Source organism: Cyanistes caeruleus, chromosome 3 (assembly GCF_971803275.1).
Source record: "Cyanistes caeruleus chromosome 3, bCyaCae1.hap1.1, whole genome shotgun sequence".
Taxonomy (NCBI): Eukaryota; Metazoa; Chordata; class Aves; order Passeriformes; family Paridae; genus Cyanistes; species Cyanistes caeruleus.
In genome coordinates this window covers 114,209,248-114,222,170 of record NC_141703.1, presented here as the reverse complement: position 1 = coordinate 114,222,170, position 12,923 = coordinate 114,209,248, and the positions used below count along the sequence as shown (strand labels likewise).

Below are 12,923 nucleotides of genomic sequence, written 5' to 3'. Positions count from 1 at the left end.
CGCTGCCTCAAGGTAAAGCACACGCCAAGACACCGAGACGAGCACGGCTTCACCCCCTGAGCATGTCCCAGCAGCTTCAGCAGCATCCCAGCCCACAGAGAACGCCTCCTCTGCAGGCACAGTTTGTTCTGTGCCGCTCCCAGGGTGCTGGGATGCGCAGCCGGGGAACCTCACGAGTTGTGTCATGTCCTGTGTGCAGCTCTGGACAGCACAGCCCCTCCCTGGCCCTGCTCCCTGCAGAAGAGCTGTCCTTGCCTGCCAGGAGCCCACTGCTGAAACTTCAATTCCACCTCTAAAATTCAGGACTGCTCCCAGACAAAAGCTGTGGGCACAGGCAGAGCTGGCTGCCCTCTCTTTCCCTGGGCACACCTCTCGTAAACATGAAACTCTGGGACTGCATCCTCCCCTTCCCAAGGACCAGAAGTGTCTGTGGCTCCTGTGGCTGTCATTTTGGCTCCAGTGAGGTGTGTGTGTGTGTGCAGAACCCCTCCTACCTCCTTCGGCATCTCCCGTGGGAAGAAGAAGTACGGCAGGGCAGACAGGGCCACCAGGCTGGCGGCCACCAGGAACCCGAGCCACCAGGCCCCGACCCAGCGCGGGTCCTTGCTGGTGAGCTGCACCTCAGCTGCAGGAGAGAGGAGAGGGCCATCAGAGCAGTGCAGGGACAAAGGAGGTGCCCCAGTGCACCAAAGGCCACCCCCACCATCCATCAGCCCCAAGGTGGTAGCTCCCAGCCCAGGGACCATCAGTTGTGGGGCCTCAGCAGTGTTTCCCCTCATCATCCCATCACCAAATCACATCCCACTGTCTCTCTCCTATTTCACTGCTGTCCCCAGGGTGTCCAAAGAGCCACTCAGCCCTTTGGATGTGCTGGCTGCCCACTGTACCCCAGTGGCACAGGGCAGAGAAGGAGGCTGGGACCCCTCTGCTCCAGAAGGTCTGACAGGACAGGTCCCCTCACCTGCGCTGACTTTGTCGATGTCCACGTAAAACCGCAGCATGGCAGAGCCCAGCATGAAGGCCACCCCCGGCCCAATGACTGTCACGGAGAACAGGATTCCTGGGCAGGGATGAGAACAGGGAAGGGCTCAGCCTGGGGGAAGGCACCATGGGGACAGAGGTGCCTCAAAGTGGGACCAGGCTCTGCTGTGCCTGCCTCCAGCACTGCCCATTTCCCTGGAAGCTTTCTGATCTCCCAGAGCAACAGCCCCATGCCCCCCACACTCCTTTCACACATGGGATTCCCTTTGGCAAGGCTCAGGCCTTTCCTGACACTTGTCTTCAGCCCCCCAGAAGGACTGCAATACTGCCAGGAACCAGAGGTGCCCATTGGCATCGGTAATCCAGGGAACACCAAGATTTTTTACAAGGTTAAGGAGATAAAAGTTATCCGTGAATTCTACTCCATGAATTGCTGATAAAAGAAATCCACACATAAAATTCAACTCCTACCTTACACATGAGAGGTTTGGGTTGTCTACCAGAGCAGAATTTGATGCTGCGCTTCCTTTTTTTAGCAGCAATGACCTGGTTTTGATCTGCCTTTGCTGTTCTGTTTTCCCAGCTAACAGATAGGAAAGGACTAGAAGACCTGCAAGGATCACCTTGTCCATCCCACCACACTGGGACACCCCTTTTGGGCCTGTGCCCAAGCTGTTCTCCAGCATCCCCTGTGCTCCCATCTCCCAGGTGGCTGAAACTTCTCTCTTTGGTTTGTATCACTTTGCTAACACCTAAACAGAGTGCTGCTGCCCCTTCTCCACTTTTTTTGAGGAAGATGTATTAATTAACTCCATCTTCAGGATGCCACTCTCAGGTCAGAACCCCCAACACCTGCCCCAAGTGGTGTTTCCCAGCTCTCCTGCCGTCTACCCAAGCCTGAAGCAGAGAAACTCTTTTTGCAGAAATTTTCCTGGCTCCAGGCAGAGCAGAAGGGCTATAACAAACCCAGCTCTCATTAATGCAAATTAGTCCAGTCTGGCCTTGCTGTCACCTCCAGCCTGGCTTCTCCCCTCCCAAGGAGCCCAGCCTCACCCAGGTAGAGGGGGGAGTTCCTCTCGCTGGCGAAGTCATCGATGTAGGAGATGCCGAAGGGCTGGATGGGCACTCCGCCGATGCCCAGCAGTGCCTGGGCCACAAACATGACCAGAAGAACTTCGTGGTTCTCCCTGGAGGCGTGGGGGGTGCAGCTGGCATCACTGAGGTTGGCCCAGGCCCGTGGGGCCCCAGGCTGGCACAGGTCGGTGGTGTTGCTGAAGGTGCCTGTTGTGACAAGGGACAGGTCTGGGGAGCTCGGTCTGAAGAAAAAACTTCTTTCTTTAGGCCCTGCAAGGGGCTCTGAGCTCTCCCTGGAGCCTTCTCCTCTCCAGGTGAGCACCCCCAGCTCTCCCAGCCTGGCTCCAGAGCAGAGGGGCTCCAGCCCTGGAGCAGCTCTGTGACCTGCTCTGGATTTGCTCCAGGTGCTTATCTTATCCGTACATGGCAGGCAAAGGAAAACACAAAGAAGGTGCAAAGATCACTGCACTGATGTTCACAGAGATGGCTTCACCTGCCATGGAAAACCTTCAAGGCTTTTCCTCCGTCAAGGAAGTGGAGCTGAGGTCACTGCCAGACCTTTGACAGACCTTCCAATATAGGTAAATGAGCAAACCCGCAGATCTTGTGGGCAGCTACCCAGGAAATGAGAATTTGTTTTCCTCAGAAAAGCTGCCTACATGAAAGGGCTGATTCTCACCCTCACCTTCCTTAGAACCAGGGGAATGGGGGTGGTGGTGCTTGCAGCAGGATTTCCATGGTTATGCCCCAAATCCCGAGGAATGGGCATGGGGCCAGCTGCAGCAGCCCTGCTGAAACACCAACTCATGGTTCCCAAGCCGGGGTTTGCAGCTGGCCCCGCTTTGCAGTCAGCAATTATTCACCTATTCAGCCTTCCTGTGGTGCCTGCAGTTGCCTGAACCAGCTGCACTCCCTCTGGTGAGCCAAACAAAAGCTGTTCGGTGGAGGCTTCTAGAAGGTTTGCTGGAGCTTCATGGCAGGAATTGGAACGGTGGCAAATAACTGGTTTTCCCCTTTCTTTCTTTTCTCATCCCTTCATTTTCCTTCAGGGAGAAGATCCCAAGCCCACCCTGCCCTGTTCCCTCCATCAGTGATTTAGATCTGTGTGTTTCTCAAGGGAGGCTGGTGGGGTCTAAAACCTCACAGAGAGCCCAGCTAGACCAGGGAAGGCAGGTGAGGCTGGATGTGAAGCAAACAAGGGGAATCAGAGCCACTGCCTGTATTTTGAGTGTTTTCCTGCCCTTTCCCGTGGTTCCATGGTTCCCACGTCCCCTGGCTCTGCTTTTCACCAGTAGCTGCTGCCTCTCAGGGTTGGGAAGATTTCATTCTCAGAAAAATGAAACTTCTTGAGGAGAGGCCAACAGCTTGCAGCTCCCAGTGCCTGGAGGAAAAGCCGTTTCACAACAGCTTCCCACTGCTAGGGGGCAGGGATAGGTGGGATATTGGGAAGGAATTGTTCCCTGTGAGTGTGGGGAGGAGCACAGGCTGCCCAGAGCACCTGTGGCTGCCCCTGGACGCCTGGAAGTGTCCAAGGCCAGGCTGGAGCAGCCTGGGACGGTGGAAGGTGTCCCTGCCCACGGCAGAGGTGGAACAAGATGATCTTTAAGCTCCTTTTCAGCCCAAACCATTCTGCCATTCCATTATTTCCTTCTCCCGTCCCAAAAGGCCCGGAACAAGTGTCTGGAGCACTTACTGGCCACGGACTGGTCGTACTCGTAGGGCCCGGTGAGGAAGTGGGGCAGGGCCATGAGGAAGCCAGCCAGGGAGACGAGGATGGCCCCGCAGCCGATGAGGCGCGGCCGGTGCACGCGGCTGCCCAGGTAGCTGACGAAGACGATAAGCAGGGTGTTGCCGACCTGCAGGGACAGAGAGCGGGAGTAGCTCCCGAGGGGACAGGGGGAGCACGGGGACAGTGCCCCGCAGGGACTGGGGGGCTGCTGGCGGTCACCTCGTTGAAGGAAGCCAGCAGCCCCGAGGTCTGGCTGGAGAGGCCGTAGCGTCTCTCGATGGTAGAGATGGAGCTCTTCAGGTAGCCGGAGACCAGGAGCTGGGAGAGCTGCAGCAGCCCGTGGCAGAACACAAAGAACTGCCAACACAGAAAGAGAGCCCCCGGCAGGGTCACCGAGAGCTGCAGCACAATGAACTCTGCACCCCCTGCAGAAAAGCACCTTTATCCAACATAAACCTCGGAAACACCAGCCCTGCTCTGCCACCGGTGACATCTCCTGAAATGAGGTCAGAGCCACAAAACTGGCCTCTGCCAAAAGTAACAACAGGGCCACTATCTGCAAGGAGGCTGTAATTTCTTCAGCTGAGAAGTGGCTTTGGACAAACACATGCCTTCAGCTGGGATGATGGCTGTTTGTGTTGGCCGTGTCCCTGGGACGCAGCAGTAGAAGGGAGGTTGCACAACATTCCTGCTCCCATTCAGCCAGAGGCAGGCAGCCATCCCCAGTGCTGGGAGCTCTTCTGGGACAGGAATGAGCCCTGACAAACACAGCAACAAACAACTCCTTTAGAGAAAGTCAGCAGAAGGTCAGGGAAAAGAATTCAGACTGCTTTCCTTTCCTTCTCACAAAGCCCTAGGTGTAAACCACATCTCCTTTGCAAAATATGATGGTTCTCTTCCAGATCTTGCCAAAGTCCACCATCTCCCAGAAAATAATCTGTCCTCATCTCCATCCTCCTTCCTCCATCTGAACCATCTCCTTCCTGCTGCCCTGTGGCTCTTCCAGGAATCCCTCCAGCCCCCAGAGGAGTTCAGACAACCAGCCCAAAGTCACACAGCTTCAGGACACGGCCCACCCAGCTCCCTGCAGGACAGGCTGGATGGCCCTGGGTCCTTCCAGAGCTGCTGCCCCCAGCCTTGGCTGATGCCCAAACCCTCGGGGCACTGCTCCTGCTCCATGTGTTTTGCAGCAGTTCCCACCATTGAGAAACTGCTCAGCCTGGCCTGGATTTCTGCTTTGTCTCGTTCTGATCCAGGCCTGAAGTGAGGTCACTGCCAAACTGGCCTGCTCTGTAAGCCAGGGCAGCATCCACAGCACAAAAAGGGATGAGGGGGGAGCTCAAAGCCCTCGAGTCCCTGAGAACTGTGGGGCTGGGATGGTGCACACCAGGACACCACCCAGCACCGTCCCCGATCCAGCCTCACATCACCACTGATGGGTGCAACGTGTCTGGACTGGGAAAATGTCACCCAGCCAAAGGACAGCGTCCCCAGAGTCAGCTTTGCTGAAACTCCTCCGTTCCTGCGAGTCGCTGGCTGTGTCCAGGCTGTGCTTCCTGAACACATCAGTTCAGATGGAAAGGCTGGAACCAGATCTGTTTATTCCAGGCATCCACAGCACACGGCCCCCTGAGTATCCAGATCCAGGACCTTCATGGGTTTATAGCAGCTCAGCAGCTGCCCAGCACTGCCCCACATCCTCTTCAGCTCAAAACAGGCTGGGAATGCTGCATTTTATTCCTCCCTGTCTGGGCAGAGTGCAGCACAGAAAGGAGACATGGCCCTGCAGATGGTCCTTGGGCAAGGGCCCCAGTTCTGCCTCCAGGGGCTCTTTGCTCTCAGCCATCGATTTTTTGTGAGGAGAAGAAAGAGCAGACCCCAGGCTTCTCCCAAGACCTTTTCCCTGACAGCAGGACAGACCACAGGCACCAGGAGCAGCCCCAGGGCTGGGTGCTCCTGGGTGGAGGCCCGAGCTCAGCAGTCTAGCACCTTTCCCTCTAAGGACTGAGCCCTCTTGTAAAGTCTTCCCTCTCCATTCGTGGAATCAAATCAACTCAGAGAATCCAAACATTGGAGAGGTATTGCTGCTCCCACCCCAGATGTGCCAGAGAACAGAGAAACACCCTACTTCCCACACAGCCAAGTAAATCACAGACCTGGGAATTAAACACCAGTATTTCCTCTCCTGGTGGTCTGGAAAAAGCCCTCTCACAAAGGCTGCCTGTATTTGTAGTGTGGATTGTGCAGCTGGGCAGCAAACTCTCCCCATGAAGGCTCTGAGAGCCCAGCTCTGAGGCTCTGTCCTTCCTGCCCAGGAAGTCCCCAGCACGCTCCTTCCACGTGTTTGGGAGACTCTGGATGCTAATTTAAGAGTGAGTTTTGTGCCTCAGCATATGACAAAGGCATACTGGGCTGGCCTTGTGACAAGTGGGTCTGGGAGGAAACACCTGGGACCAGTTTGGCTGGGCCTGTTGTTGGAAGGACCTCAGAGACCATCCAGTGCCACCCCTGCCATGGCAGGGACACCTCCCACTGCCCCAGGCTGCCCCCAGCCCCAGTGTCCAGCCTGGCCTTGGACACTGCCAGGGATCCAGTCCTCACCACCCTGACAGGGAGGAATTCCTTCCCATTATCCCATTTAAATCATAATGCTCCTTGAAGCAAAGCAGGGCAGCTTTTTGTTATGTCCCCGAGTTGCATTTTGACACGTGGTACGTGGTTTTTGTGATATGCTCACTGGAGATATAAATATATATAAAAACTGCAGTGCTGTGATTTTTGGTCCTTCAGCCACTTCAAACACATCCAACCACATTGTGCAATGGTTCTGTGTCTCTGCAAGAACCATTCAAACCCTGGGCTGGAAGTTTTGTTTTCTGAGGAAGTCATTTAGAAACCGGACAGGGTGGCCTAACTTCTTGAAAAAAAAAAACAACCCAAGAGATGAGAAGAAAACATCCTGTGCTGAGGATAATTGTGTTCTTGACAGGAGCTTCCTCCACATCTGTCCATGGCAGGGGTTGCAACAAGAGGGTCTTTAAGGTTCACCCCCAACCCAAACCAGTCTGGGATTTTAGGATCTACCTTGACAGATACAGCAAAACACAGCTTAATTCTGCTCACAGGCCTGAGCTGGCTTTGCCCCTCAATGGTTTAATCTTTGAACCTCTTCAAAATCTCCTCAAGCAAAAATCAGCGGGGTCATATTTGTAAAAGATAACCTTGCTGGCAAGTAAAGAAAAAACAAACAAAACCCACCAGATGAAAACCAGCTGAGTGGGCTGAAAAAAGGATTGGGGAAGAAGCTCAGGACATAGCTCTGTGTCTCCAGCCTCTGTGCTCTGGTAGCCTTTGCCTCAGTGACTCAACTTTCCTTCTGTCACATGGGATGAGGGTGATTAAATGCACCAGCATTTGTAGAAAAACCCTCAAAACCCCAAATCTTCCCCACAAAAGTGACAGAAAAATCTTGAAATGTTCAGACTGCTCTCTGGATTCTCTAAGGAGCCAGGTAATTGGCTTCCAACTACACTGACTGTAGTAATAAACTGATGTTAAGGCTGCCACTACTGATAAAAAGGAATTATTGAGCCAGAAGGGAATGAAGCAGGTGTTGCAAGACAGAGGGAGCCATTCCAGGGGCAGCCTGTGCTTCTGCAGAGCTCCTCAAACACTCACCTGGAGGGCCTGGGATTGCACCCAATGCAGGAGGACCCAAGACTTAGAAGAAAGGCTTCACACTGACAAAGCCAGGGATAGGTGGGTTCTTGGGAAGGAGTTCCTGCCTGGGAAGGTGGGCAGGCCCTGGCACAGGGTGCCCAGACAAGCCCTGGATCCCTGGGAGTGACCAAGGCCAGGCTGGATGGGGCTTGGAGCCACCTGGGACAGTGGGAAGTGTCCCTGCCCATGGCAGGGGGTGGCTCTGGGTGATCTTTAAGGTCCCTCCAACCAATCCCATCCTGTGAGTCTCTGGAATTAAATCCTGCAGGAGCTGGAGTTAAACCTGCATTGAAACATCACCACCCCACCACTGCCTGTGGAATGGAGACAAGTCCACACCCAAGGCACTTTTGCTATGGAAAACATAGGGAGCATTTTCCAGGACCCAGAAATGCTCTGAGTGCCTTCTGCAGGGAGCTGAACTGCTCTTTCCCAGGCCAGTGATCCGCGGGGGTACTGGAGGAAGCAGGAGGTATTACCTTGACACTGAGAAAGGGGCTCCTGCAGAGTGTTTTCCGGGCCACGTCCGGGTGGCTGCTCCTTGGAACCACACTTGTCATTCTGTCAGCCTGTCAAAGATAAATCATTCAGCACAATTCTCCGTTGCTGTGCCTGAATTCCCCCGTGCTCAGCAGGCAAAATCCTGCCTTGCTCTGCAAACACACCCACAGCAGGCACGCGCTATCCCAACCCAATTATTCCTGGGTTTCCTTTGCTAGGAGCACTTTCACTCTGCAAAGCAGCAAAGCAGCAAAGCAGCCTGCAAAATGTTAAACAGCAGAGGCCTGGGAGGTGAAACTCTGCTCAGCAGAGCCAAGGACAATATTGTGAATCATTGCTGGGGTTGGTGTGACGTCCTTATCAATGTGTCGGGCACAGGGCACCCTCAGCCTGCTGGCAGCAGGCACAAGGCTGGGAGAGAGCAGCTGACAAAGCTGATGGCTGTGCTGCCATCCAGAGGTACCTCAGCTGCCTGGAGAAATGGGAATTGAGGGCTCTCAATTCCCACAATTCTCACAAGTGGGTTTCCAGAGGGATCTCAGCAGGCTGCAGAACCCCATGAAGTTTGAGCAGACCCAGTGCAAAGTCCTGTCCCTGCCCCACCCTGGACCCAGCCTCTGTACCCCTCTGGGAGGATTCCCTCCAGGCTCAGGGGGACCCAGCAAGCCCTTCCCTGTCCCTCCCTGTGCTCCAGGGCTCTGATGGATTAAAGCCCTGCTTCCCTGGGCATCCCATTTTCAACCACGGTGTTCTTCCATCTTCCCTGGAAGAATCCCCGCACTGTCACTTCGGGACCCTCAGCCACCACCTAAATGCAACCAGGCAAAGGAATTTCAGTCCCTGGGAAGCCAGCACCGCCCATCCCTGCCCACAGATCTCCTTCCCTTCTCTCTGGGTCCTCTCCAGGGACCGGTGATGTCTTTGTTGGGTTTTAGTAGCCAGGCTTCCTGCTCAGGAAGCTGCATTGTTTGGAGGCACGTTAAACCCATTAGGCTTTAACTTGATGTTCAGCACATTCTAATAGATGTTTTCATCTCCGCAGCAAATGGGGTGAAAGGCTTCCCATTACTATTTTGTGTAATTCTATTTCCCCCATGATGAGAAGCAAAGGAGCGAGGACCCGCAGCCTCAAACCAATTAACAAATGCAGGGGTTGATGTAACTTCTAGCAGGAGGACGCTGCCCTGACTGTGGTGTCTATAAACCCTTCAGCTCGGTGCACAGGAGAGGAGAATTCCAGAGGGGACCCGCACGAGTTACGAGCACCACAGCAGCCTCTGCAAAAAGCAATTGCTGCCCTCAGCCCCATTCCAGGAGATATCGCCACAACAAATCCAGGATGGGATCAATAAAGCGAATTTGATGGTAAATGAAAGCAGGCAGGAAGAAGTCCCCTGGCCCCTGGAGGGTTCAGCAGTGCTGGGGCAGAGGCACCGGCCTGGCTGCAGCTCATAGAGCCCTGATGAATTATTGACAGCCCAGGGGCCACGGGGGAACTAAAAGGCTGGAATGCCAGAAACCCAAAGGAGCCTGAGCCTGGATCTCCAGGGATGGGAATGCTCAGGGAGCAGGAAGCCAGCAGGCTCGATGGCCTGGTGACCTGTGTTAATGTCTTTGTCCCTCAGTGGAGCTGCAAGCACAAACCCAGGGATGTGCAGCAGAACTCTGGTCTCCCTGGCCATCCTTTCCATGCTCTCCTTCAAAGGAGTGGAAGAGGGAGGGTGGCTGAGCCTCGGGGCAATGCTCAGCAGAGATCTGGAACACCGCAGGGTTTGCCAGCACATCAAACTGAGGATAAACCCACTGCCCGCAGATCCAACCCACCCAAAGGAACAAAAACGAAACAGAAAAGTGCTTTGATCCAGCAGAAAGGACAAGGAGCACTTCAAATAAAAAGGCAGATAAGACTTCATTGATTAAAAAAAAAAAAAACTAACAAAAAACCAAAAAGCAAAGCATGATGACAGCAGCAAGTTAAGGTCAGTAGGATTCTCTGGGAGCGGCACTGGCTGGGCACCAGCCGGGTTTTCCATCCTGGACAGCTCCGGACGGAAAGAAGGAATTCCTGGTGCCAAAAACGCTGCTCGATGCCTTTAACCTCTCCCCAGCTCACAGGGGTGTGAAATCCCTTTGTTAGGGAGACACCTGTGCTGAGAGGCTGGGCTGGGGCGGCACTCACTGTCACTGACCCTGGCACAGAGCCCGTGGAAGCACAGGGCAGGAAGAACAACATCGGTGTTTGTGTGCCTGCAGGTGAACCCTCCAGGGAAACTGCTGCTCCCAAAAAGCCAGGAGAGGCTTTCCATGCTCACCAGGTGCATTTGGGAGCCAGGGAGGTGCACAGGCAGCCAGGCTTCCCCAGGGGTCACCTCTGATGTGCTCACTGCAGGGGACCCCAAGCTGCAGCTACCACACAGCCACCGGTTCTGCTCCAGGGAAAGGGATGGATGGATGGATGGATGGATGGATGGATGGATGGATGATGGATGGATGGATGGATGGATGGATGGATGATGGATGGATGGATGGATGGATGGATGATGGATGGATGGATGGATGGATGGATGGATGGATGATGGATGGATGGATGGATGGATGATGGATGGATGGATGGATGGATGGATGATGGATGGATGATGGATGGATGATGGATGGATGATGGATGGATGGATGGATGATGGATGGATGGATGGATGGATGGATGGATGATGGATGGATGATGGATGGATGGATGGATGGATGGATGATGGATGGATGGATGGATGATGGATGATGGATGGATGATGGATGGATGGATGGATGATGGATGATGGATGGATGATGGATGATGGATGGATGATGGATGGATGGATGGATGGATGGATGGATGGATGGATGGCTGTTCAGAGTGCTGCAGATCCATCAGTTGCTGTTATTGCTTCAGCTACAGCTGCAGGATTTGTCCTCAAAGCCCAGATTTCTTCCCACTTCCATCCTGGGTTGCTGCATCCCCCAGAAAGGGCTGGCATGGCAAACCCTGGCAGCAGTGGGCATGGGGAGCTGAGCTCAGTCTCAGCCCAGCTGACACTGCTAAAATTCTGCCAGGAATCCCAGCCTGGCCTGCCTGACAGCTCCTCCTTGCTCCCAGGGAACAATGACAGCATGGGGCTGCAGGCTGAGGAATAACCCCGGTCAGTGCAGAGAATTCCCAGGCTGCTTCGGGATGCAGGGACCTTAAAACTCACCCAGTGCCACCCTTGCCATGGGCAGGGACACCTTCCACTGTCCCAGGCTGCTCCAAGCTGCCATCCAGCCTGGCCTTGGACACTTCCAGGGATCCAGGGGCAGCCACAGCTTCTCTGGGCACCCTGTGCCAGGGCCTCCACACCCTCCCAGCCAGGAACTCCTGCCTAATATCCCACCCATCCCTGCCCTCTGGCAGAGGGAAGCCATTCCCGCTCCTGTCACTGCCTGTATCTGAAATAATCTCACAACCCATTTGCAGCACTGATTAAGATGCTACACTTGTCCCCAGGCTGCCTTGTTTTTGACACCAGGGCAGCAGAAATGCCCCAAACCCTGTCTGAGACCCGCACCACGGTCCTGGCTGTGACAGCAGGGGTCTGGGCTGGGTGCCAGGGCACCCTGTCCCCTTCCCCAGGCCGTGCCTCCATCCAACACCTTTATTAACAGCTGCTCCCCTTAGCTGAGCAAGGAGAGGCACAGGCTGGGCTCAGCAGAGCATGAGTAAATAACAGCCAATGTAACACAGCAAATTAAATCCCAGCAGGGGACTCGAAATGCCAGCAAATATTCCGTAATCTGTCTTCACTGGCAGCCAGGCTGGAATGGTGTCAGGATGTGTATTTATGAGTGAGCCTGGGGTAACGGGGAAGATGGCTGGGAAAATGGGGGTGCAAAGATGTTTTATAACGCAAGAGGAGGAAAAGGCAGTGGATACACATCATGCCCTCCCTGGAAAAACACAGAGGGAATAGGAAGGAATGCAGAGATGTGCCCAAGAGCTGTTTCTATCTTGCACCACGTGGCAAAAAGAAAGTGAAAATGAGATCGGCCCAGCTCAGTGACTCTGTGTAATGGGAAATCGGCCACAGATGACACGTCTCAGAAATCTTACAAGAAGTTAGAATAGGAAAATATTACTGGAGGATAAAAATTAGAGGAAAAAGGAAAACTAGTGTTGAAAGACATGACGTGCAAACACAGCGAATGAGAGAGAGACTCCAGTCCTGCCCTGGTGAGGATGATGCTCCCCAAGTGTGTGCTGAGGACTCCCAGAGCTCCCCTGCCCCTCCCTGGCACCCCCTGCCAGGGCTGGAGCCCTTCCTGGAAGGATCCTCAACTGCCCCAGCACTGCAGGATGTAGGGAAGGAGCTGGAGCTCACCTGGCAGTTCCAAACTAGAGATGGGAACTCTCCGATCACTCCCTGTGGATTGGGCAACCACAGCCTCTCTGGGCACCTGTACCAGGGCCTGCCCACCCTCACCAGGTGAGGAATTCCTTCCCAATATCCTAACCCTGTCCTCTGGCAGTGGGAAGCCATTCCTTGTGTCCCCAGTCCCTCTCCAGCTCTCCTGGAGCCCCTTCAGGCCCTGCAAGGGGCTCTGAGCTCTCCCTGGAGCCTTCTCCTCTCCAGGTGAGCACCCCCAGCTCTCCCAGCCTGGCTCCAGAGCAGAGGGGCTCCAGCCCTGAAGCAGCTCCGGGGCCTCCTCTGGACTCTCTGCAGCAGCTCCAGCTCCTTGTGCTGCTGGCCCCAGGGCTGGGGCAGCTCTGCAGGTGGGGTCACACCCCAGCTCAGGGGCAGAGGGGCACAATCCCCCTCTCCTGCTGCCCATGGACCAGCCCAGGGTTGAGAGTTTCTGGGCTGGTTCATGCCCAGCCTCTCACCCACCAGCAGCCCCATCCATCCATCCATCC

General features: G+C 54.7%; 1 protein-coding gene across 11 annotated transcripts in view; it reads right to left on the bottom strand.

Annotated features, from left to right (window-relative positions):
• SLCO2B1 (solute carrier organic anion transporter family member 2B1) overlaps positions 1-12,923 on the bottom strand; it is a 33,170-nt gene that overhangs the window by 15,381 nt on the left and 4,866 nt on the right. For 5 of the 11 annotated variants that reach the window (XM_023945597.2, XM_086883652.1, XM_086883660.1 and 2 more), the window contains exons 2-7: positions 7,984-8,073; positions 4,004-4,141; positions 3,749-3,911; positions 2,035-2,262; positions 962-1,060; positions 495-625 (exon numbers count right to left, since the gene is read on the bottom strand). In XM_023945597.2, the coding sequence (XP_023801365.2) occupies positions 495-625; positions 962-1,060; positions 2,035-2,262; positions 3,749-3,911; positions 4,004-4,141; positions 7,984-8,064 (840 nt within the window). In that variant the 5' untranslated portion in view covers positions 8,065-8,073. Of the gene's footprint in view, positions 1-494; positions 626-961; positions 1,061-2,034; positions 2,263-3,748; positions 3,912-4,003; positions 4,543-7,983; positions 8,074-8,169; positions 8,400-12,923 lie in introns of those variants that run through there. The other 6 variants (XM_086883656.1, XM_086883653.1, XM_086883661.1 and 3 more) reach the window with 3 other exon arrangements.